Here is a 22683-nt window from a genome sequence, read left to right on the forward strand (position 1 = left end):
TCCATGAGTTTATTCCTAAGCTCTCGATCCTTGGGAACCACAAGACGGTCGTCAAACCACAACACGCCCTGTTCATCCACTTTAAAGTGTTGAGACTGACTTTTCTTTTATTTTCTCTTTGATGTGGAATATCCCCTTGTCGGTTTTCTGGCCTTCTATTATCTTACTCTCCAAAGAGCAACTAATCTGAATACTATGTAACACAGCAGGATGCATTAGATCGAACCCATCTTCAAGTAATGGCTGCACATTCAAGTAATGTGACTTTCTGCTCAAAGCATCTGCCACTACATTGGCTTTTCCAGGATGATATTGCACATTCAAGTTGTAATCCTTGATCAATTCCAACCATCTGCGCTGTCTCATGTTTAACTCTGGTTGGGTAAAGATGTACTTAAGACTCTTGTGATCCGTGAAAATATTGCACACATTACCAAGTAGATAATGTCTCCAAATTTTTAGGGCGTGCACAACTGCAGCAAGTTCAAGATCATGTGTTGGATAGTTGACCTCGTGCTTTCTCAATTGACGTGATGCATAAGCAATGACTCTCCTTTCTTGCATAAGAACACAGCCCAATCCAGTCTTCGATGCGTCGCAAAACACATCAAATGGTTTCTCGATATCTGGTTGTGCTAGAACAGGAGCAGTGGTCAACAGTTTCCGCAAAGTGTGGAAAGCTGCTTCACACTCCTCTGTCCACACAAACTTGTGATCCTTCTGTAGGAGACTTGTCATCGGTTTGGCAATCTTCGAAAAGTCTGGTATAAAGCGACGGTAATAACCCGCTAGTCCTAAGAAACTTCTAATCTCAGGAACTGTGGTCGGTGCTTTCCAATTCATAACTTCTTGCACCTTACTTGGATCGACTGAAACTCCATTCTCTGACAGAATGTGACCAAGGAAAGGAACTTCCTTCAACCAGAATTCGCATTTGCTAAACTTAGCATACAGTTGATGATCCCTAAGTCTGGTCAAGATAGTTCTCAGATGCTCTTCATGATCTTTCTCGTTCTCGGAGTACACCAGAATGTCATCGATGAACACTACCACAAACTTATCCAATTCTGGCATGAAAACTGTATTCATCAAAAACATAAAGTATGCAGGAGCATTTGTCAAGCCAAAGGACATGACAAGATACTCATACAACCCGTATCTGGTGGAAAATGCAGTTTTCGGTATATCCTGTGGCCTAATCTTGATCTGATGATAACCGGATCTCAAATCTATTTTTGAGAACACCTTGGCCTTGGATAATTGGTCAAACAGAACATCAATATGAGGCAAGGGATACTTATTCTTTATGGTTACAGCGTTGAGTGGCCTGTAATCTACGCACATTCTCAACGTGCCCTCTTTCTTCTTCTTCACAAACAAGGCGGGACATCCCCATTCAGACTTGCTTGGCCGTATAAACCCCTTTTTTGATAAATCTTCTAACTGCTTCTTCAGCTCAGCTAGTTCATCTGGAGGCATCCGATAGGGTCTCCTTGAAATCGGAGCTGTTCCGGGGACTAACTCAATTCCAAACTCAATCTCCCTATCCGGCGGAAGACCAGGTAGCTCATCCGGGAATACATCCGGAAATTCACACACTACCGGAATCTGATGAATAGGAATGACTGCCGTAGCACATGTAACACTTATAAGGTCTGTTCTTCGAGGCAATGGTACTTGGAAAGTACCCTCACCCAGGGGATCCTTAAGGGTAAGTACTCGACTTCCAGTATCTATGACTGCTCCCCAATCCTTCATCCAATTCATCCCTATAATGACATCCAAAACTAATCTAGGCATAACTATCAAGTTCACTCGGAACTTCCTGCTACCTAATTCAAGGGTTGCCCCTCGAACCATCCGGTTGGTCAAAACATCAGCCCCTGCTGAACTTATACGGTAACCATAACCCAATTCTGTGCATAGTTGTTCATGTTTCTGTGCAAATGCTTGACTCATAAAAGAATGCGATGATCCAGAATCAAATAGAACAACTGTAGGGTTTTCGTTGACAGGAAACTTACCAGCAGTGACGGGCTCTCCCTCAGGAATTTCATCCACTGTTGTACTATGCACTCTAGCATTATAAGTCTGCTGCTTCTTCTTGGGCGGGTACGGACAAAACCTCGAAAAATGGCCGGGTTGATCACAGTTATAGCAGGGTCCCCTCACTGTCCCGGCAGATCCCACTAGCTCCCTTGGAACTGCCTTGTACCGCAGTTGCGGCTGCTTTGTTGGGCTGTACTGCCATCTTGTAAGGCTTCTGGGGTCCACGGAAATTCTGACTTCTTTGCTGAGGTGGCCTGAACCTAGCGCCAGGTGCCGATGGGCGATATGGAGGACGACCTCCCATAGGTGCTCTAGCTTGCGACGGACCACCTTCAAGGGCTCTCTTGCGTGTCTTGGCTGCTGGTGCTGGCGTTGTTATTCTTCTCCTGCTTCAGACAGTCGCTGATGAAGTCATTGAATCTGACGCGGTTGTTGGTACCAACATGCTTCATCATTTTTGGATTGAGTCCCCTCTTGAAACTGGCTATTCCTTTTAGCATCTGTGTCAACCATGTCGGGAGCATAGCGACACAAGTTGTTGAAGGCATGCAGATATTGCGTCACGGTCTTGGTGCCCTGACTTAACGCCAAGAATTCTCCCAACTTCATCTCGGTCAGCCCGGGTGGAATATAGACTCCACGGAAGGCCTCAGCAAACTCTCTCCAAGAAATCTGAGCATTTGGAGGGAAGGTGGTGCGATGGTGCTTCCACCACATTCCCGCTGGTCCTTGCAACTGAAGTGCAGCATACTCCGTTTTCAACACCTCAGTCATCCTCAACACACGGAATTTATCTTCCATCGTGTTGATCCATTCCTCAGCATCGAGTGGCTCTGTTGCTTCCTTGAATACTGGCGGCCTAGTGTCCATGAAATCTTTGAAGCTGCTATATTGGTTCACTCCCATGCCACCACCTTGATTGTTACCACGTTGAACGTTGTTGGCGATGGTGCGCAGAAAATCCTCCATGTTCTTCTGGGATTGTTCCGCGTTGCGCTGACTCCCGAGCAACTGTGCGAGGAACATCTCGGGGGTAAACGGGGGAGGAGGTGGCAAATGCGGTTCATGGGGAGGTTCATTGTTGTTGCCGTGGTTTCCACCACCACCACCACCGGTCCCCGCACCGTTAGCACCGGTCTCAGCGGCCTCATACGTGGTTCGGCGAGTGTTTGTCATCTGCATATTTCAGCAACAAGTAATGATTGAGTGAAGCTGTAATAATTGCGAGTGAAGGAAAAATTATGCCGTACTGAATTTACTGGAGAGAATAAATTCATACAATAAAACAGAGGCACAACAATCGCATCCCAATTAAAACAACAACACTTAATCAAATTACTTCAACGGCAAACATCGCGTCCATACAATCAAATTGCCAGCATACATACACTGGACTTTTTATGCGTTCAGATATCGCATTCGAAATCAAGTTCCAACCACATGCCAAGTCTCATACGTTCGAAGCAACATACAATAGGTTACATGCCAACAAAAGAAAGGTCATCGCGACAGGACCTAGATACTAGCGCAAGGCAACTAGCCTACTCCTCGGGGCCATCGTCGGGATCGGAGACGTCACCATCGCCCCCAGGTGAAACTACAGGCTCGTCCTCGTTGTCGTCGTCGATATCCATGCCAGCGGCGTCTGGTGGAGCATATGGGCCAACCCCATTGTAGAGCGCGTGAAACTCCTCATGCAGGTTGCCGTTGTATTCCTCTAGCTCATCGACCCTCTGCAGCAGAAGGTCCCTCTCGTCCCAGGCTTCATTCCTTTCCTGAACCAACTGTCCAATCATGCGGTCTGCATTGTTGTTGGCTTGAGTCAACGTATGCACCCGCTGCATAGCTCTATCACCTCTCTCAACCGCCTGATCTCGCTGTAAGTTCATATCAGCCAACTGCTCCTGCAAACTAGCTATAGCACGTGCCTGTCTCTTCTTCTGCTTTCTCCCCTTGAGCTTATCCTCACCACGCAAGCCAGTCAAAGTCCAGTAGGTACTCTCGAGACCCTCATACGCTCTGATGGCGGCGAACATAGCACTCATTGCCTGGTTGTCGCTAGCCTGTCCCTCAGCTGGACCTCTGACCAATGCACTTCCCTGAGGCTGAACCCAAATGGCATCACGAGGATCATCCCTAGGAAAAGTGCCAGCTAGAGCTGCTGCAAGCTCACTGGGAAATCTGCTCATAATGTCCCTGATGACACGGAAGGCTGCTCCCTCTGCACCCTCAGCTAGGAGTGCGACCCTCAAACTCCAAATGCCAACCATCCCAATCTGGAGCATCACCGAGAGCAGGAACCGTGATCTCCACCACTGCGAGTCCATCCTCTGCTAACTGGCTCTCATTCCAAGAGTACACCGGCTCTTGACCCTCTGGGTACCCCACATCATGGAGCACTCTCCAAAGCAAGGTCGGCATGCCAAACTCGCTCAAGAAGGTGTCCGTGGTGCGGTGCTCCCTCAGGGCCAACGGACGTCGAGGTGCTCTTCCTCCGGTGGACTTACGGGCGGTCTGCTTCGTGCGGGCCATCTGTAGCAAAAGTTCTTTTATTACCTCGGGGAAACATATTTTAGGTGATACAACTTTTATCAAAATGAGATAATCAATTTATAAGGGGAGGAATGCATGACATGAATGAAATGCACAAGTAATATGATGTATGTACGTGCCGTACGTTCTCACAAACTTAGGAAATAAATAATTTCTAACGACGAATTCGGTGGCATACAAACGATCTCTCAATACGTAGCTAATACGTTCTACACGATAGCGTTGTTATGTACCTGCAGAAGATTCATTTTAGCCCAATTCCCAATGAATGCATAAAAGCAGTAAATTTTTATCTACACGCTCTACACGAATCCCCAGATACGTGTACAACGGTAGTAACTACCCGAACCATCGTCCTATTGACTGGCATCGCCTCAATAGACGGAAGACCCATACATGAGATGCCTTTGTAAAACATGCGTAGAACATGTAATTACTCCAGCATCATATAAGCATTCACCCTAGATCGGCGGTGTATCCGATCATGCTCTCACAACTCACACTTACCGAGGCGTAGAGGCAATTGATCCATACATTACCACTCAAACAAGTGGCACTCATACAATAGCACGCCGTATGAGCGACGAAAGAGAAATATGATGCAAGAACCCCAGTCAGTACTTAATTAAGCCACCTAAAGTCCTTAACTGGGCATAAAGGATATGACCACTAGGCACACTTTATAGTTTGGAAATCACGTTTTCCAAATGCCTTTTTGTTTTAAATACACTTGTGAACAGTAACACGCTAAACCATGCTCTGATGCCAGCTGTAACAGAACCGACCAATTATACGAAATTAAGTAAGAAAATCATCCGCCAGAGCAGACGATTTAGCAAACTTAAGCCCGTATAACCCGGTAGTCCGTGAAATCACGAAGGATTTCAAACCAACTTCCATTCCAGCCAAGATCGTAATAAGTTTAGCGGTCACCATCACATATTACATAAAAGTTCGCAATCTCAGATACATCAGAGTTTCAACATAGTTATTACAAAACAAGTTCGAATAAAAGTAGCGGAAGCCATTTGTTCAAACCACACACACACTCACGCGGAGTTCAAATATAGTGCCAGCGAATGATCATCTCCAACAAAAGCATCAGACGAGACGTAAGGAATGACCATGCCCATGGTCCTAAGCATCACCCATCGCAGGATAAAGGCAGTTGATACAGTAGCCGTAATACATCTGCCCATCTGCAACAAGTGGGAATAAAACCCTGAGTACGAGAAGGTACTCAGCTAGACTTACCCGACATAACCGAAAATAAGTGACACCAAGGATTATGAAGGGCTTTATAGTAGGGTAGCTGACTCATTTGCAAAAAGAAGCATTTTTAGCATTTCAAGAACCTTTCTAAAAGCATTATTGTCAAGTTAATTATTATTAACCTGTCGACTAGATTTGCACCTATACTAGAGCAAACATGATTAAGCAGATAATGATAACCAATGATCATTAAACAACTTCCATACTGTCATATTCATTATAACTGTCCAAGTGTTCCATAAACATTTACTACGATGAAGTCACTCAAGTCAAGTGCTCACTATCCAGGAGCGATGGCGATTCGAATCGATTCCTAACCAGCTGGTGATTTATTCCTTACACAAACCTCACTCACCCGCTAAAGTGAGATATTGATCACCGAGTCAACTATCCAGGAATCTCGAGTTTGCCAGGAACCACATGTACCCGGGGGCCGACCGACTGCACTTTGGTCTTATCATCTCGCCCCCGTGTCCTACCACACCTGCTCCGGCACAGTGCGCTGCGGGCAATCTACTCGGCCCGAATAATCTCCTAGCTTCGCGGTCGGAAGGTACTTTATCCGGCCAGCTAAATGTAAGGCATGCGTTCAACATGACTCGAGGCCCAACAATGGTCGGTCCTTAATCGACACAGACGGAAACACTACAGTCCAAAACTCTGCAAGTCTCCGTCCGGTCTCAACTTCATTTAACACTTAGTTATACCATGACTTCATAGTCATCCAAGCAGATCCAGGTAACCACCTATAGCTCGCAGGTGACAGAAAATCACCCGACTTCTACCGGTCTAAGCCAGCTAAGCAATTGACTCGACTGCAGATACCCGGGTAACAAGGATATAGTATAACAAAGGTAAACAAGGTATAATGCAGCAACGGTTGCAAACAACTCCTGAACGTAATGCATCAATTAAAGTAAAGCATTTAATTAAATAATTGCAAACCGGGAGAAAATGCTCCGGGGCTTGCCTCTCTCGAAGGAGCTCGGACGGTGATCGGGGCACTCCGGAAGTTCCTCAATGTCCTCCTCGTCGGCTTCGGGCACTTCCTGCGGCTGCACCTCGAACTGCTCCTCGGGCTCCTCGGGTATGACGACTGGGTTCTCGGTTTGCGATCCTGTATGATGCAATATGCGTAAGTGCTTATGCAATCGGTGCATCGGATGAGATGAATACAATGGATATGTTTGAATGCAAGGTAGTCAACATCATCCAAGAAAATATACTACAAGCACATGTCATCTACTGCATTCTCTTCTACTACTAATATGTTAATTCAACACATTTTATTAAATGCTTCAAAGATACACCAAAGCTTTACTAATTTCTTAATCCCATAAAAAGCAACACTTAATTAAACCATAATTAATAATAGGTTTGAATAGAAACCTCTATTTTTCTTGCTTAGAAAAATCTTAGAAAATTACTACAGCATAGTACTATCCTAAGTAGTCTACTATCAGATTTTCATGGTATTTGAATGAGTGGATTAGCCTACACAAAAATAACAAGCTATGGCATGATTATGAATATGAAAATACTTTGTACTGTGAAAAGTGTCAAACAATAGAGTTAGTATTTTTCCTATGTTCTTCATAGCATACAACTACTGTACAAAAATTATCACATGCATGTTTTATACAAAGTTTGCTCTCTAGCTAAAATAACAAAAATCAGCCATTAAAGGCACTTGAACTACACCTCAAAATTTTTCTACAGCACAAGCATGACACATATTTTTCCTAGAAAGTACATTACATAAGAAGATTAACAAACTTAGAAATCATATTTTTCTGAAGCCTATAGATTTTTCTATATATTTTTCAAGTTATCAGTAATATACATGATTAAATAAAATTCTACAGCAAAGTATCTCAAAAATGACATGCAATAATTTTCCCCAGTAGATCTGATGATAAGGAACCTAGACAAATTTATTTCAACAGATTTGGAGCAACTTTGAGTATCCAAATATTTTTCAAACCATTTCTATTTTAAATAATAAAGAATAAATTGAAAACAATTTATCCTACTACTACTGGGCCAGCCCGCTGGAATCAGCTGGCCCACGGCCGCTTTTGGCCTGCGCAGCCCGAGCGAATGGGAAGAGGGAGACGGCCCGGCAGGGCGTCGGCCCACGGCCTTTCGGCCTGGCTCGGCTGAGGCAGAGGCCACGCCGGCGCTGCGACGTCGCGGCGGCGTGGCTCGGCCACGAGGCCGGCGGCCATTCCTGGCCGTGACAGGGCGAGATAGCGGGCGCATGCGGTTCGCGAGAAGATGGCGAAGGCGGGAAGGTAGCTAGGCAGGGTTGGAGAAGAGGAGGAAGGTGCCTTCCATGGCGGCCGAGCACGGCGACGCCATGGCCGACGGTGGCGAGGTGCGAGACGTCACTACCTGAGCTCAGCAGGCGGCACAGGCGCGAGCACGACGTGCCGGAGAGCGAGGCGGAGCTGCGGGCGCGTGATTGTTGGCCGCGGTGGAGAAGGAGCGGTGGATTTCGCCGGCGGGTGCGGTGGCGCGGCGAGAGGCAGAGTGAGTGCGCTTGGCGCTAGCGGAGAGGAAAGGCAGCGCGGGAGTGAGCAAGCGAGCGCACCGGCTCCAGCAGAAGTAGGCAGGCGCGTGGGCGCGGGCGCAGGCCGGCTGCGACACACGGCGGCATCGACGGCGCATGGCCGCCACGCGACGGGCGAGCTCTGCCGCGGTCGGGCGCGGCGCGGCGCGTCAGCGAGCAGGCGGACGCGGAGGCAGGCCAGGTGAGGCGCTGGGCTGGGCTGGGCCGAGTCGAGGCGCGCGGCGCGGCGGGAGGCTGGCTGGGCCGGCTTCGGCCGTGGGCCAGAAGCGAGGCGGCGGCCCGCGAAGGAGAAAAAGCCCTTTTTCATTTATATTTTCAAGAAATTTTTAAATGCCAGCTTTCAAATATTATTTTGAGCAAGAAAATGACATCTTTTGAAAATGTACCAAAAATGAAAGTTGATTAGAATTTAATTCTCTACAACTTTGCTTTTATGACCAACGCCAAATTCTTTCTAGATTTTGAATTGAAAAATCAAAGTCCGTGTTTAACTCAAAACCCTAATTTTTGGGAAATTGGAAGCAAAATTTTGAATTAATTTGAATACAAACCTTGCTCCAAAAATTGAACTAAATAATCCTAGATGATTTACAATAGTAGCCAAACATGTTTTACTAACCTAGCAAGCAAAAATCAGGGCAAAACAATTCTAACAACGGTATGCAGCATTCAGGTTTCACAACATGTTTCATATGTTTCGAAGCAGTGTTTCAATTGTTATTTACATGATTAGGCATGTATGAATAGGATGCTTGATGATGCATGATATGTATGATTTGCAGTGCCTAAATGCAGGCATAACACCGGGGTGTTACAGCCCTCAGCCTCCTAGCACCAACCCCCTCCCCCCCAAAGACCCTCGCCTCCTCTAGTGACTCAACGATGAAGGAGGTTATGGGTGACAGAACACCTCGAATGAAACGATCAGCTAGGATACAAATGTAGCTCTAGGGAGGCCGAGGCGGTGAGGAAGTAGAAGGCGATGGGCATGGGCTCTAGACAGGCGGCACGGTGGAGCATGTATAGGGCGCCGGTGAGGGAGCACCATAGGTAGGTGGCAATCTTGTAGTGGCGGAGGAGGGAGAGCCCGCCACCAAAGAAAATTAAGAAGAATATGGCATGGCCGTCATTGCGCTGTAGACCAGATAAGTCTCCTGGTGATTTCTTCTACTGTAGCAATGCCAGCGCTGTGGCGAGGGCATGGCAATCAACAAGGTGTGGCTGTGGCAGCTCTTGCTACACATTGGAGGAGATGTCCAACCTTGAGGGGGAGCACAAGGATGAGAATGGACTCCCATGCTTAAGCCATGGGTGAAGGGTGAGCAGAAGCATGAGGAAGAAGATAAGTCAAGGAAGGAGGATATGGCATGAGACTAACATGTGGGTCACATGATTTTTTTTCCTTTTTCTTTGTTTTTTTTGAGTGATTTGCCATGTCCATTTTCACCAACGCAAAACCACTCACACATGACACGTTAGCACCACGTCACCAGGAAACCAGCTTTGGAGGGGTTAGAGAGGTAATTTCCGTGATTTATTAGGTGAAAGAGTGTGAGTGTCTGATTTTGCAGTTCAGGAAGAAATATCAGGCAGTTGAGGCAAACCTTTTGAAGAGATGTCCTCTCCCATAAATGCCGATGATCGAAGCTGAAGCCCACGAGAGCTGACCGGTGTGGACACGGGGTCTTCTTTTCGGCCGCTGCTCTCGGCCATCGTCGTCGCTTGGGGATCAAAACTGCCGTCTCGCCGCATCATTGAGAGGGCGGCGTCCGGCGAAGTCAGAGCTTGTGGACACGCAAACGGCGGCGCGTATGTACGCGACCAACGTGCGGTCAGGAGCCGTGAGCATCCAACGGAGAAAAAATCACACCATGTTGTACAGTAGCAGGCAGCAGGCACCACGCACTAGTGCCTCCAGCTCGGCCATCTGTGCGCGCCGGTATTTTTCTTTCACGACTAACAGTGCGTCTGGCTCTGGTTTTGCGGAATCACATTCCCGTGCCCGATCTCCACACCAGACAACAAGAGCAGCGTCCTGTTCCTGTTTCACGTTGTTTTCTCGGCCTCGCGGTGCGTCTTGGCTGCAAAAAGTCAGCACGTCCCGCCGCCGCACCGTGGAGATCGGATTAGACGGGCTGCGCGGGCACGTAGCAATTAGCATTAGCGCTATAGCTGGAGCGTCGTGTGACAACACTAGCAGCTCTCATCTCATCATCGAACAAGCACAATTTTTTTTCGGTGTTGGGTTTGGATGGTCAACTACTCAACTCCGGCGTGCTACCGACCTAACCAATCCGTTAGGGCCCCGCCGCCGCCGGCCGCACGCAGGAAAAATGAAGTTGCGATCGCGAGCGGGCGAATGGGCGATCGCAGAAGACAGAAGACCGTCCACCCTTTGGTCACATGACACTCAGCGACGCGGAAAGGCCGGCCGCGCTGCAACTGCACGGGCCCATTCCAAAAAGAGCGGTGTCCTGGACTCCTGGTGTCCCTACACGAAGGAAATAAGCAGCAGCCAGGAAGGTGCACCGCTTTTCCAACCTTCCCCCGTGCGGCGCTCCCACGCTGAGTCGCTGACCGCCTGCGCTTGCGCCTCTCTCCCTCTCTCGTCCTCTCCTCGCTTCACTCGTCGCGTCCTCCGCAGCACAGCCCACTCGCATCGGATCGCGCGCGGGGAACGGCATGGCCGGCGACGACGGCAGCAGCGGGAGCGGCGGCGGTGGCGGCGGCGGCGGAGGCATCAGGGAGGATGAGGTCCACGTACAGATCGCAGGTCAGTCCTCCGCTCGTTCTCTCTCTCTGACGGAGTGAACTATGTCGGGTCATCATTGAGGATGCGATGAGAGGAGCGCGGATGAGTATCATAGATTGGGTTTGCTCTGCAGCGCCCCGATACATGTTCTTCTTCTTTTCTCGGGTTTTTATCAGCGGTACGTCGTTGGAACACTCGAGCGCGAGAGGTGTTCGATGAATTGCCTGCTGGTGGATGGCGTCCCGTTGGTTCAATGGGTTTTTGGTTCCGGCATGGGATTGGGGTTTGGGTCATCTTCCTTCCTCAGTGCGCGCGCTCGGGATTGCCTTTTGATTGCTCATTGCTGCATGAGCTCTGTGGCATGTGCGCGTGCGTCCGTTTTCAGTTACTGTCCACTGAGTTAATGTGTTTGATTGGTCGTTCGCCAGAACTGGTTCAGCTGTTAATCACGACTCCAAATATTTGCAACATTTCATGAGGATGTGTAGGAAACCTTTGGTTTCTGCACTTAATTAACTATGCCTGTATTATTTTTTTCTTGTTTGGGAATAATAATGTCAGCTTTGGGGGAACAGCGCTGCTGTTTTTCATAAAACTCATAGATATACCGTGGACAATTCCTTGTGTGCAGTAATTTCAGAGCACTGTGGGTTACTGGGTTTATGCCCGGTTGGTCAGGAAAAGCAGCCAAGCTGAGTTTTCACTTGTCTAGAAACGAGCGTTTCACTTTGGGATCTCCCGTTACCGTGAGTGCTTAGCATTTATAGTTTCAGATGACCTGTTGATAATGCCTTCTGTATGTTGTTTGCAGGATCATCCAAACCTGAAACTTCATCTACTAACGAAACAGCTCCTCAAAACTCTCATACCAAGCATTGGCATTGGTGGCTGATGGTAGCTCTGAACATTTTCTTCCTCGTTGCTGGTCAGACAGCATCGACACTCCTTGGTAGGTTCTACTACAACCAAGGTGGAAATAGCAAGTGGATGTCCACATTTGTCCAAACCGCTGGCTTTCCTGTGTTGTTCGTCGCCCTATATCTGTTCCGTTCAAAATCACCTTCTACACAAACAACCACCAGTAACCCTGAGACTTCTGTCGCCAAAATTACTCTTATATATATTGCCTTGGGCCTCATCATTGCTGCCGATGACTTGATGTATTCCTATGGCCTCTTGTACCTTCCTGTATCAACATATTCGCTCATATGCGCTAGTCAGCTGGCCTTCAATGCTGTCTTCTCATATGTCCTAAATGCTCAAAAGTTCACTGCATTGATTTTCAACTCGGTAATCCTCCTTACCTTTTCCGCTGCACTTCTTGGAGTCGACGAAGATTCTCAGGGTACTAATGGTTTATCGCGTGGGAAGTACATATTGGGTTTCGCATTGACCCTAGGAGCCTCAGCCACATACTCACTAATTCTCTCTCTAATGCAAGTCGCATTCGAGAAGGTTATTAAGAAGGAAACTTTCTCAGTCGTGTTGAATATGCAGATATATACTGCACTAGTGGCAACAATAGCTTCTCTTATCGGGTTATTTGCGAGCGGTGAGTGGAAGACTTTAGAGGGAGAGATGCATGCCTTCAGCTCAGGGAGGCTGTCCTATGTGATGACACTTCTATGGACTGCTGTATCTTGGCAGATAGCTTCCGTGGGAGTGGTGGGTTTGATCTTTGTAGTGTCATCACTCTTTTCAAATGTGATAAGCACACTAGCTCTACCCATCATTCCAGTTTTTGCTGTGATCTTCTTCCACGACAAGATGGATGGAGTGAAGATTATTGCTATGTTGATGGCCATCTGGGGATTTGTTTCATATGGATATCAATTATATATTAGTGACAAGAAAGCTAGGAAGACTTCATTAAGTGTGGAGGAGAATTCCTAAGTGTTTGTTGGCTTGTTACATTGTTCTTTGTGGCTCCTATACCACTTTAAGTTGCTGGTATTGAGGAGGTACTAGTTATTGTAGCCAAAAGGAAGCTCATTAAAGAATCTCAGGTTGCACAATTCATAGGTATATACTTCTGTTAGTATTGTCATATGTCCGGTTGTATTGTCCCCAAAATAATAAGAATAACATTTCCGGAGGCATGCTCTCTAGATTTCTAATTCTCTCGTAAATACTTGCTTGCCTTGAATTTATGTTGTTATTAACTGTGATATTGTGATTCTATGGTTTGACATAGTATTTCTAGGTGGTGTCCATGCTGGTTCTGCTTATTCTGCTACGAGTTAAATGTACCATATGTTCATTGACTTTTGTCTATGTATCACCTAGGTTCATGAACTTTGAAAGTGTAGTTTTGGGTCCATAAGCTTTTTAAGTAGATCACGGGAGGTCTATATACCCATTTGTCTACCATTTAGATCTGACATGGCACGTACAACAGCAGCCACATGGCGTGTAAATTGCGATTAGCCCTCAGCCTATCTCCCTCGCTATCCTGACCTCTTATGCTTCCGCCAGCTCTGCTTACCTGCGTTGCTACTACCTGGCCACCGATGTGGAGTCTGACCTTCACGTTGTGATGCCCAATCAGCCTCCCTGGAGCATCCACTATGCCATGCGCTATGCGGTGCTCCCGGGCGCTAGCAAGAAGGGAACCGCCGAACGGGCACCCACCGTGCTCTGCGTTGTTGCAAGCGAGTTTCTAGGTGAAATCCCTCGTTTGGTTTGATAATTGAGTGACACCTAGTAGGTTAAGTTTTTTTTTGTACCACATTTTGTTGGTGCTATTCACTCCAAATTGTGGTGAGGCTCAAAGTTTTTAGGGGACTTAGTCTTTATTAATACCATTTTCAGTTGCTTCGGTTTCCTCATTTTAACACATTGCCACCCTCAGTTGTTCTTCTCTTCTCAGTTTACACAGACACAGCTTGAGTCCATGCTTCAGTTTTTCCTTTCCTTACTGTAAAATTATTATCTATGCCTTTTTACATAATAAATTAAGATGCTTCATTGTCTATGCAACAAATTAACTAGCTGCATTCCTAACTTTTAGTGCCACATGCACATAGTTAGAGTTGTCACTGCTATTATATTTCCTTCTACAAATAAAACCATCTCATACGCATTATTTACATCGCTAAATAGACACATCAATATAAATAAATGTATCCAACCATTTCTATCCCACAGAGGTAGTGTAGGCACATGGGCTGGTCCTCGTACTGATCGTCTCCATATAAACTCACTTATGCTATGCATCGCGGACTGGCTCAACACACGCAAGCGCGCAGCGCCGCATTGGAGAATGCACGCACATACATGAATGTGTTATATCTTGTTCAAAAAGACATTGTTTCAAACATTGTAATACTCAAAATGTAATCATCATGAGCTTTCGCCTCTATTTCTGCAGTCTAATCATAGTAATGAATTACACTGGAACAGAAAGATGTAAAGCTGGTTTCACCAAACCAAAGGATAACATACGCTGTTGACAGAAAAACGAACTGGTTTCACCAAACCAAAGGAAAACATACTCCGTTATCAATCTTTAACATACAGCTCCTAAATGTGCGGCAAAATGAATAAGAAAAGGGCTATATGCTCGGACTATTAGCAATAGTGCAAGTTCAGTTTTCAGCTCTGTTTGCTGAGGAAGATGGCGATGGGTTTACCGGGTGATGGTGGTTTTTTCTCTAGCAGCGAAGCATGCTCACCTGCCTTAGCGCGAGCAGCTTCATCAGACGCTGGGAGCACCTCAACTTGCTCAAGGCCCAGCTGCCTCTTGATCGGCTCTAAGTTCTCCCGGAGAACATCCATCTCACTGAACGGAAGCTTCAAGTCCAGTGCCTGAGGACCAACCTCCCTTGCCTCATCCTTCTTCTTGATGAAGGGCATGCACAGCTGCTGAATTTGCTTCAAGTTCATTTCCTGCCCGATAGTACACCCCTTCAGAGCTTCTGCTATTTCCTGATCAGGTGCGAAAGAGCGACTTTGGCTGTCAAACTTGGACTGCAGCACCCTCAAGCACTGCTCTTCCCAGCCACAGAAGTGCTCGTTCACATATATAAGGCCAATGCTCATCTTCTTTTCCTTGGATGGAGGTGCTGGTGCAGCTCCTTTCTTAGGCTTCTTGGAACCAGACTCTTGCTCCTGAAGCAGCTTCCTCATCGAAACTATGGAATCCTGCAAGTATTTATTTGCAATTCTCAGCGTCGGATCTGGGGTGCCTGCGTCTGGCCAGCCAGCTTTTATTACTATGCCTTCTTTCTTCATGATCTTCTGCCACACGTGCTCGGCATAGTGTGGGCAGATGGGGGTGATGAGCCTGGTCTGGACATCCATAAATCACCACAATAGATCACGGTTCATGCCTAATGCGCCACAAGAGAGCCTGTACTCATCTCTAGCCAATTGGAGGACACGGAACCCAAACTTCAGGGCGTCTTTGAACATGAAAGCATTGTAGTTCTTCTCAGCTTCTTTGATTGCAATGTTCATCTCGTTTGCAAACACACGGTCAGCTTGTAACTGACGACGTCCTCTGATCGCGCTCCGGTGACGATTAAGTCATCCACGTACACGCCGACGACGAGCTCCTCCTTCCACCGTCGCCGCATGTAGAGCGCGTGCTCTGTAGCGCAGCGAGTGAACCCAAGCTCGCCCTAGGTGGCGTCGAGCTTGGCGTTCCACGACCGAGGGGCCTGCCGCAGCCCGTAGAGCGCCTTGCGCAGCTTGAGCACCTTGTGCTCAACGCCCTTGGCGGCGAAGCCCGGAGCTTGCTTGATGAAGACCGTCTCCGCGAGCTCGCCGTTGAGGAACGCAGACTTGACGTTGAGGTGGTGGACGCGCCAATCCTTCGTTGCCGCCATGACCTACAGCAAGCGAACGGACTCCATTCGCGCCACCGAAGCAAAGACTTCCTCGAAGTCGATGCCCTCACGCTGCACGAAGCTGCGGGCGACGAGCCGAGCCTTGTACTTCACAATGGCGCCGCGCTCGTCCCGCTTCACCTTGTAGACCCACTTCAAGCCGATCGGCCTGCAGCCCACCGGTGGATCTACCAGCTCCCATGTGCCATTGTTCTCGATGGCCTTCATCTCTTCCAACATCGCCTGTCGCCAATTGGTGTCGCGTTCAGCCAATGCAAACGTCGGTGGCTCCTCGGCACTAACAAGGAGCAACTCTGGATTGTCGAGCAGCCGACTCGCTAGGCCTGTGGCCCCTGCATTGCCGACGATGCTGTCCAGCCTGCGGAACCGCACCTCCTCGCCATCGTGGAAGGCATCCACGAACTCGCTGAAGTCGCTTGGAGGGGAGGTGAACTCGATCGGTGGTCCCTGGCCTCTCTGTTCTGCCGGAGTGGTCGGCATCGCTGCTGGACTGCTCGGCACCATTGCCGGAGTGATCGACACCACTCCTGGAGTGGTCGGCTCCACTGCTGGAGCGCTCAGCACTGCTGCTAAAGTGTTCGGCACCCCCTTTGGAGTGGTCGGCATTGCTGCTGGACCGCTCGGCACCACTCCTGGGGTGGTCGACACCTCTTCTCCAGCGTCTCCACCACCGTCTCCAGCGTCTCCACCACCGTGGATAACTAAGTGTTCGACGACGAAGGTGCTGCTCAAGCTGCCAGCTTCCCCCATGCCCGGACCCTCCCAGTCCCAGGCCACCATCTCATTGAACACCACATCCCTAGAGATCACCGCCTTGCCTCTCTTGGGATCATAGAGCCGATACGCCTTGGTGCCCTCCTCGTAGCAGCCCAGGAGCACCATCGGCGTGCTCCTGTCTTCCAGCTTGCCGAGGTGAGGCCTAGTGTTCTTCACATGGCCGACGCAGCCACATGTCCTGAGTAAGGACATATTCGGCTTGCGTCCATGCCAAGCCTCGAACGGCGTCTTGCCCTTCAGGGCCTTGGTGTGCGCGCGGTTGAGGACGAACACCGTCGTGGTCACCGCCTCTCCCCAGAACTTTGCCGACAAGCTTTTGGCTTTCATCATGGATCGAGTCATGCCGACCACCGTCTGGTTCCACCGCTCCACCACGCCATTCTGCTGTGGCGAGTACGGCGCGGTGTGGTGTTGCACGACACCCTGTTCCGCACAGTACGTAGCGAACTCCACTGAAGTGAATTCGCCGCCGCGATCAGTCCGTAGCACGCGCAGCTTCTTGCCGCTGTCCGCCTCCGCGCGCGCCTTGAACTTCTTGACCGTTTCCACTGCCTCGGTCTTGCTGGTCAGAAGCTGCAGCCACATGAACCGGCTGCAGTCATCCACCAACAGGATGAAGTACTTGCGCCCGCCGTGTGTGTGAGTTGTTCTCAATATCTTCTTCTACCTCTAGCCATATTGAGTGAGTGTGCTGGTAAGCTTACTGCTTACCTGCGCAGGGCAGCCGAGGCACCAACATAATATCATATGGAAGAACTCACTCATCTTTCACTCCATACTTTGCTCTCAATGCTGGCTTTGCCACTAAATCTTGCAGTCCCATGAAATCATCAGGTGAATCACTTGGAACACTAGTCACAATGCCAGTACCTTTGCCAGTTAAGACAGTGAGCATAGGAAGAGCATATATGGTTTCATTGAAGGCAAGAGGAGATTTCAATGGCAAACCAATCAAATCATTGCCAGAAAGCTCACACAAGCACGTTGGTTTTTCTGGGACCCTGGATAGGTGTTGGTATGCAAGATTAAGAGCAGACCTTGCTGTAAGGATGAAGACATCAGTGTCGTTGATCTCAAAAGCACCATACATTCCAACACGAAGCACCCAGCAATTTGTCTGTCCATACATCGTCTCAGGCCTTAGTGTAGCAGCTGCCAAATATACCTTCCTCCCTTCCAATGCCTTCAGCTTGGGAGGAAAAGGTGATATCACCTCCATTTTAATCAAGATGTATTCTTGTGGTTGCACACCTTCACCTGTTGCTCTATCATGATCAGCACAAGGTTGGCCATCCAACGGAGAGTAGATTGTGTACCTCATGTCTTTAACAACCTTGCCCAATTCCTTCAGCTTCCTCATCTGCCACTTGACAAAAGCATCATAGTATGGATTCATGTCAGTAGTTATGAATGACCTCCTCCGGTCGCAACCCAAGCCAAATTTCTTGAGAACCTCCTTTGCCAACGGAGGGAAGTAAGTCAACCAGTGATAAGGATCTTGAAACCTGGCAATTTCTTCATCATCTAGACCAAAGCTCTTCATGATCTCCCACTGGTACTTGTATGCGCCAGCCTTTGCAGTAGCCTTGGACTTCTTCCCCTTAAATTTATCTGGGGCAACAACATCAGCCTGGTCAGCCTCGATAGCATCTACTGCAGCACTACAATCCTCTGCTGCGGGAAACACTGGAGGATATCCATATTGTTGAATTTCCCTAGCAAGTTTATCAGCTGAGGCCTTGATGGGCATTCCAGTGCGGTGGAAAGCAAAGGGCAAAAGGACATTGGAGCCACAAAGCCTGTGGTATGCAGCACCGAACTCAAGCTTGGACAACGAGAAGGCATGGCCCAGATGCAGCAAGCCATTCATGTAAGGGTATGGAAAGTTCCCAAAGAATTTTTCCCCGGGGCTTGGAGGCTTATTGCCAGGATCAGCCTCAAAAACCTTGTTCTCATCCCAAAACTTCTGAACCTCTGCTTCATTGTTGAGCAAAAAGTCTGTCCGGGCACGACTCTTAGGTTCATCAGGATTTGATGACATTTTCCTGGAACGTCAATAAAAAAGAATGTCACAAGTCAGTGTCTCAAATTGATTCATTTAACCCAACTAAATTAATATCTTGAAGTGTAAAAGAGAGAAGAGCTAACAAAAGCATGAAACATACAGAAACATTTATTTTTGGACGAAGTATAGCATCACAATCTCATGTTAACTTGACTGAATTCATATCTGAAGTGTAAAAGAATAAGAGAGCTAACAGATGGCATCTATTTTGAATGAAATACAAAATCACAATTTGATGTTTACTCAACTGAATTCACATCTGTAACGTAAAAAGGGAAGTGCTAACAGGAGCATGAAACATACGAAAACAGACATTTGTTTGTAACGAGGTATACCATCATGATTTGATTTTAGCTCAACTGAATCCTTATCTAAAGTGTAAAGAAGAGAAGAACTAACAGATGTATGAAACATACAGATACAAGCATTTATTTTTGAAAGAAGTAAAGCATCCAAGTTTAATGTTAAATGAACTGAGCTGATATCTAAAAAAAAAGGGCGTACCCAGTGCAGAGAGCTCCCGCTCCGTGCGGGGTCTGGGGAAGGGTGTCAGTGGCAAGCCTTACCCTCGCCTGTGCAATGCGAGGAGACCGTGACTCGAACCCGGGACCTTCCGGTCACAGACGGTAAGACTCTACCGCTTGCACCAGGCCCGCCCTTCAACTAAGCTGATATCTAAAGCGTAAAAAATGGACAAGGTAGCAAACATATGAGAAAAACAGGAATATACATTTACTTCTGAACAAAGTATAACACCAGAAACATCCCCCCACCCCGCACCCCACCCCAAGAAAGGAAACAGCTACGGGTATAACATGACATAAAGACTTGTTCACTTCAATTCAGTGTAACCCCAAATTTGTTTGGCACATGAATGGACAGCTACTGATAATTCAGTCCCTATTCATCCACACGGCAAGAGATTTGCAATGAGCCAGATGAAACATACAGAAATAGACATTTCTTCTAAATAAATTATATCAACATAAAAAATTGATATTTTCTGCCCAAGTTTGTTTGGCAAATGAATGAACTGGCATCCATACAGCAAAGGGATCTGCAATGAAATGGATGAACTGGACTACACGTCCTGGCAAGGTTGTGGATGGATGATGATACAAACAGAGTCACAAGGACATCACTTCCTCTCCTCCCTACCACGCTCACGCTAGAAACCACCCCACCGAGGCAATCGACAAGCAGATCAATGACAACAAGACAGCCCTGTCCAACCCCGCAAGAAGAAGCTAGGACATTGGCCAAGAAATTCGGTATACAAACATATACCGCATTAGGTCATGAACTACAATATAAATAACAGTAGTTCTTGGATGATTTGCTGCTTCATTGGACATGGTGTGTTTCCTAAAAGAGAAAGATACAAGCTTACTATGGCATCTGCTTATTGCCACGAACTGAATTACCCTATCGGTCATTCGGACTTATACATTACCAAATAGGGAATTACAAGTGACCAAGCACTGAACAAGCAGACGAAAGAACTGAAAAAGGTACTAACCCCATGTTTCCACAGCAGATGCTCCTGACAACTTCCTTGATTCCCCGGTTCAGGAACTTGGCCTCAGAGGATGCAAATTCGCCCACAATCAATCATCAAGACCGGATAAGAAGAATTGAAGAAACCCTGAACCCAAAGCGAGCACGTACATAATCGAACAGGGCCAAGTCCGCTTGCAAAGATTCTTGCCGACGAGGCGACTTGCGATGCGAGCCAGCGCCCCAGGGGCCTTCTTCTTCGTTGGACGTCGGCGCGACCTGGAGAACGTGGCGCGGCTGCCGCGTGCGTAGGACCGGTTGCGGCGGCGGGCCGTGCGTAGTCGCTTTTTTTTTATTAGCAAGATCTAAGGAACTAGTAGCTTTTTTTTTAAAGCAGATCTGCTATTTCCTTGGCGACTACTCAAAAAAAACCTTGGCGACTACTTAAAAAAAACTAGTTTCTTTTAGCGACTAAAAAAAAGCTAGTTCAGTGTAGTCATGGGCCTATCTGGGCTACTAAAAAAAAGCTTGTGCCTTCGCTGGCGTCGGCGGCCTTGTTTTGGGTCTGGACTCATATCTGACTTTGGGTTAGGCCCAAGTCCAGTGTAGTCATGGGTCTATCTTGGCTGCACTTTGGGCCCGCCTTTGCTGGCCTGCCCAGGTTTCATGTGTCCCCGACGCTGTGCCTCTGTAATGGCACAAGAGATGAACAGAAAAATCGAGGGAGCAAATGAGAAAATTTTGGTGCCAATTGCTTGCTTGTGGAGACAAGAACGGAGGGAGCGAGCTATAGACTGCTGTTCTCGGCTATGGGAGAGAGACGTGCTTGCTTACTCTACTGAGTGTGAATCTGTGATGTCGATGCTAAAAGAATGAAGAAGCAAGGAGTAGGAATGTAGGATTGAACTTTCTTATCTGGTGCTTTGCGTGAGGGAGTAGTCGATTGAGTGACGGGGCAACTGGCCGCCGTCGCCGCCAGCGCGCGTGTCCTCTGCGTCATCACCGTTGCCCCTCGTGGCCTCGTCTCCCTGCGCGATGTGCGCCGGCGGCTAGGTTGGCAAGGAGGCCACTGGGGAGTTGGGGCGGAGTTTAGAGGGTTACTGTCTCGTGGGCTAGTGGCTATGGTCGTTCCAGTGATCAGGTGTGATAATGGGCTGGGAGATTTGGTGGGCCGCAGTGGTTTTTGGAAAGAAAAAAAAAATCCTTTTGACCTCTTCGAATCCCCTTTATTTACCAAAACGTTTTTTTACCCCTTCTTTAACTTCTAAAACTGTTTGTTCGGCGAACTGATCATAGATCACTTGGTTAGGTTTCTTGTGGTTGAACCTACCCACTCGGGTTCAAGTCATTGACTTGGCCCTATACTTTCAGTGGTAGCTGACGTCCCTGTCGACAGCGAGGCGCTAGTGGTGACTTCGTGAATCTCGATATCTGCCGGTGTCTACGTGTTGTGTTGTGGTGTCGTGTGTTCACAAGGATGAGTGTACGTGCGTGTTATAGGCGTCTGTGTTGTACTATGTATGTCGGGTTCATAAACACTTTTTGGTCATCGGATGACCCATTTTTCCGCCACATTCGCCATGGCGGGCTCAGGCGATACGATTCGCTTCGGCTCACTGAGGTTTCCCGCGCTCCCACCTGTCAGGATGTGGGTTCCACCCGTCTTCGAGCCATCCCAGGCCATCCTCCTCGGAAGCCTGGACTTCGTCGCCGACCGGCTCGACGTACTACACCTCCGCGAGGAGGCACTTGTTCTGGCACTCGTCGGAGGGGCGCCCCCCATCGACTCCAGGACACACGACTTCATCAACGAAGCATCTGCGCTTCATTCCGAGCAAACTCTCTGCTCAAACCCCGCTGTAAGTAATGTACATGCTATTATTTACTTGCTATTCTCTATCTTCCGCCGATCACCCGGAGGGACCTCGTTGTCCCCGCCGCGACCGCCATACGACCGGTTCCCCTATGGCCTCACGTCTCCCACGGACGCGTATGCCCTGGGGCTCCGAAGGATGCCGGCGCCGCCCCCTCTCACGTCCGAATTCGTGGGGATGGCGAGCTACGCTCCCACCTGTTTCCTCGACCTCATGGATGACGATGTTGAGAGTGACGGCTCCAGCATCGATGACGTGGCACCTAGCCACCGTCCGTCCCGGGAGTGCGCTATGGCGGACGCTTTGGGACAGCCACCTATGGTAACGGAGTCCTTGCAGATTCACACCCCTCCGGACCCTCGTGCGGAGACCCCCGAGCTCACACGGGAGCACAATGAGGAACTACGACAACAGTGGCTGCA

General features: G+C 48.3%; 2 protein-coding genes and 1 pseudogene across 3 annotated transcripts; 1 reads left to right on the forward strand and 2 right to left on the reverse strand.

Annotated features, from left to right (window-relative positions):
• Positions 1-10972: 10972 nt before the first annotated feature.
• Positions 10973-13315, forward strand: LOC136474601 (probable purine permease 11). The gene is made up of 2 exons (XM_066472163.1): positions 10973-11219; positions 12010-13315. The coding sequence occupies exons 1-2, from the start codon at positions 11129-11131 to the stop codon at positions 13089-13091; spliced, it is 1173 nt and encodes a 390-aa protein (XP_066328260.1). The 5' UTR covers positions 10973-11128; the 3' UTR covers positions 13092-13315.
• Positions 13316-14792: 1477 nt separating this feature from the next.
• On the reverse strand, positions 14793-16027 carry LOC136470502 (leucine--tRNA ligase, cytoplasmic-like; annotated as a pseudogene).
• A 1544-nt stretch (positions 16028-17571) lies between these two features.
• Positions 17572-20769, reverse strand: LOC136474602 (leucine--tRNA ligase, cytoplasmic-like). Of its 2 annotated transcripts, none has more exons than XM_066472164.1 (2): positions 20410-20769; positions 17572-18870 (listed from the first exon to the last, which is right to left on the reverse strand). In XM_066472164.1, exons 1-2 carry the CDS (start codon positions 20412-20414, stop codon positions 17583-17585), a joined length of 1293 nt encoding a protein of 430 aa, XP_066328261.1. In that variant the 5' UTR covers positions 20415-20769; the 3' UTR covers positions 17572-17582. The 2 variants fall into 2 exon arrangements, 1 of the variants encoding a protein (XP_066328261.1); XR_010762965.1 differs by lacking the exon at positions 17572-18870 and adding an exon at positions 19384-19565.
• Positions 20770-22683: the final 1914 nt, after the last annotated feature.

The sequence above is a fragment of the Miscanthus floridulus genome, chromosome 8 (genome assembly GCF_019320115.1).
Source record: "Miscanthus floridulus cultivar M001 chromosome 8, ASM1932011v1, whole genome shotgun sequence".
NCBI lineage: Eukaryota > Viridiplantae > Streptophyta > Magnoliopsida > Poales > Poaceae > Miscanthus > Miscanthus floridulus.

Bases quoted from the DNA above. Each gene is read 5' to 3' on its own strand.
- LOC136474601 (XM_066472163.1), top strand. From the start codon at position 11,129: ATGGCCGGCGACGACGGCAGCAGCGGGAGCGGCGGCGGTGGCGGCGGC. The intron at 11,220-12,009 runs GTCAGTCCTCCG...TGTTGTTTGCAG, and splicing joins GGTCCACGTACAGATCGCAG to GATCATCCAAACCTGAAACT.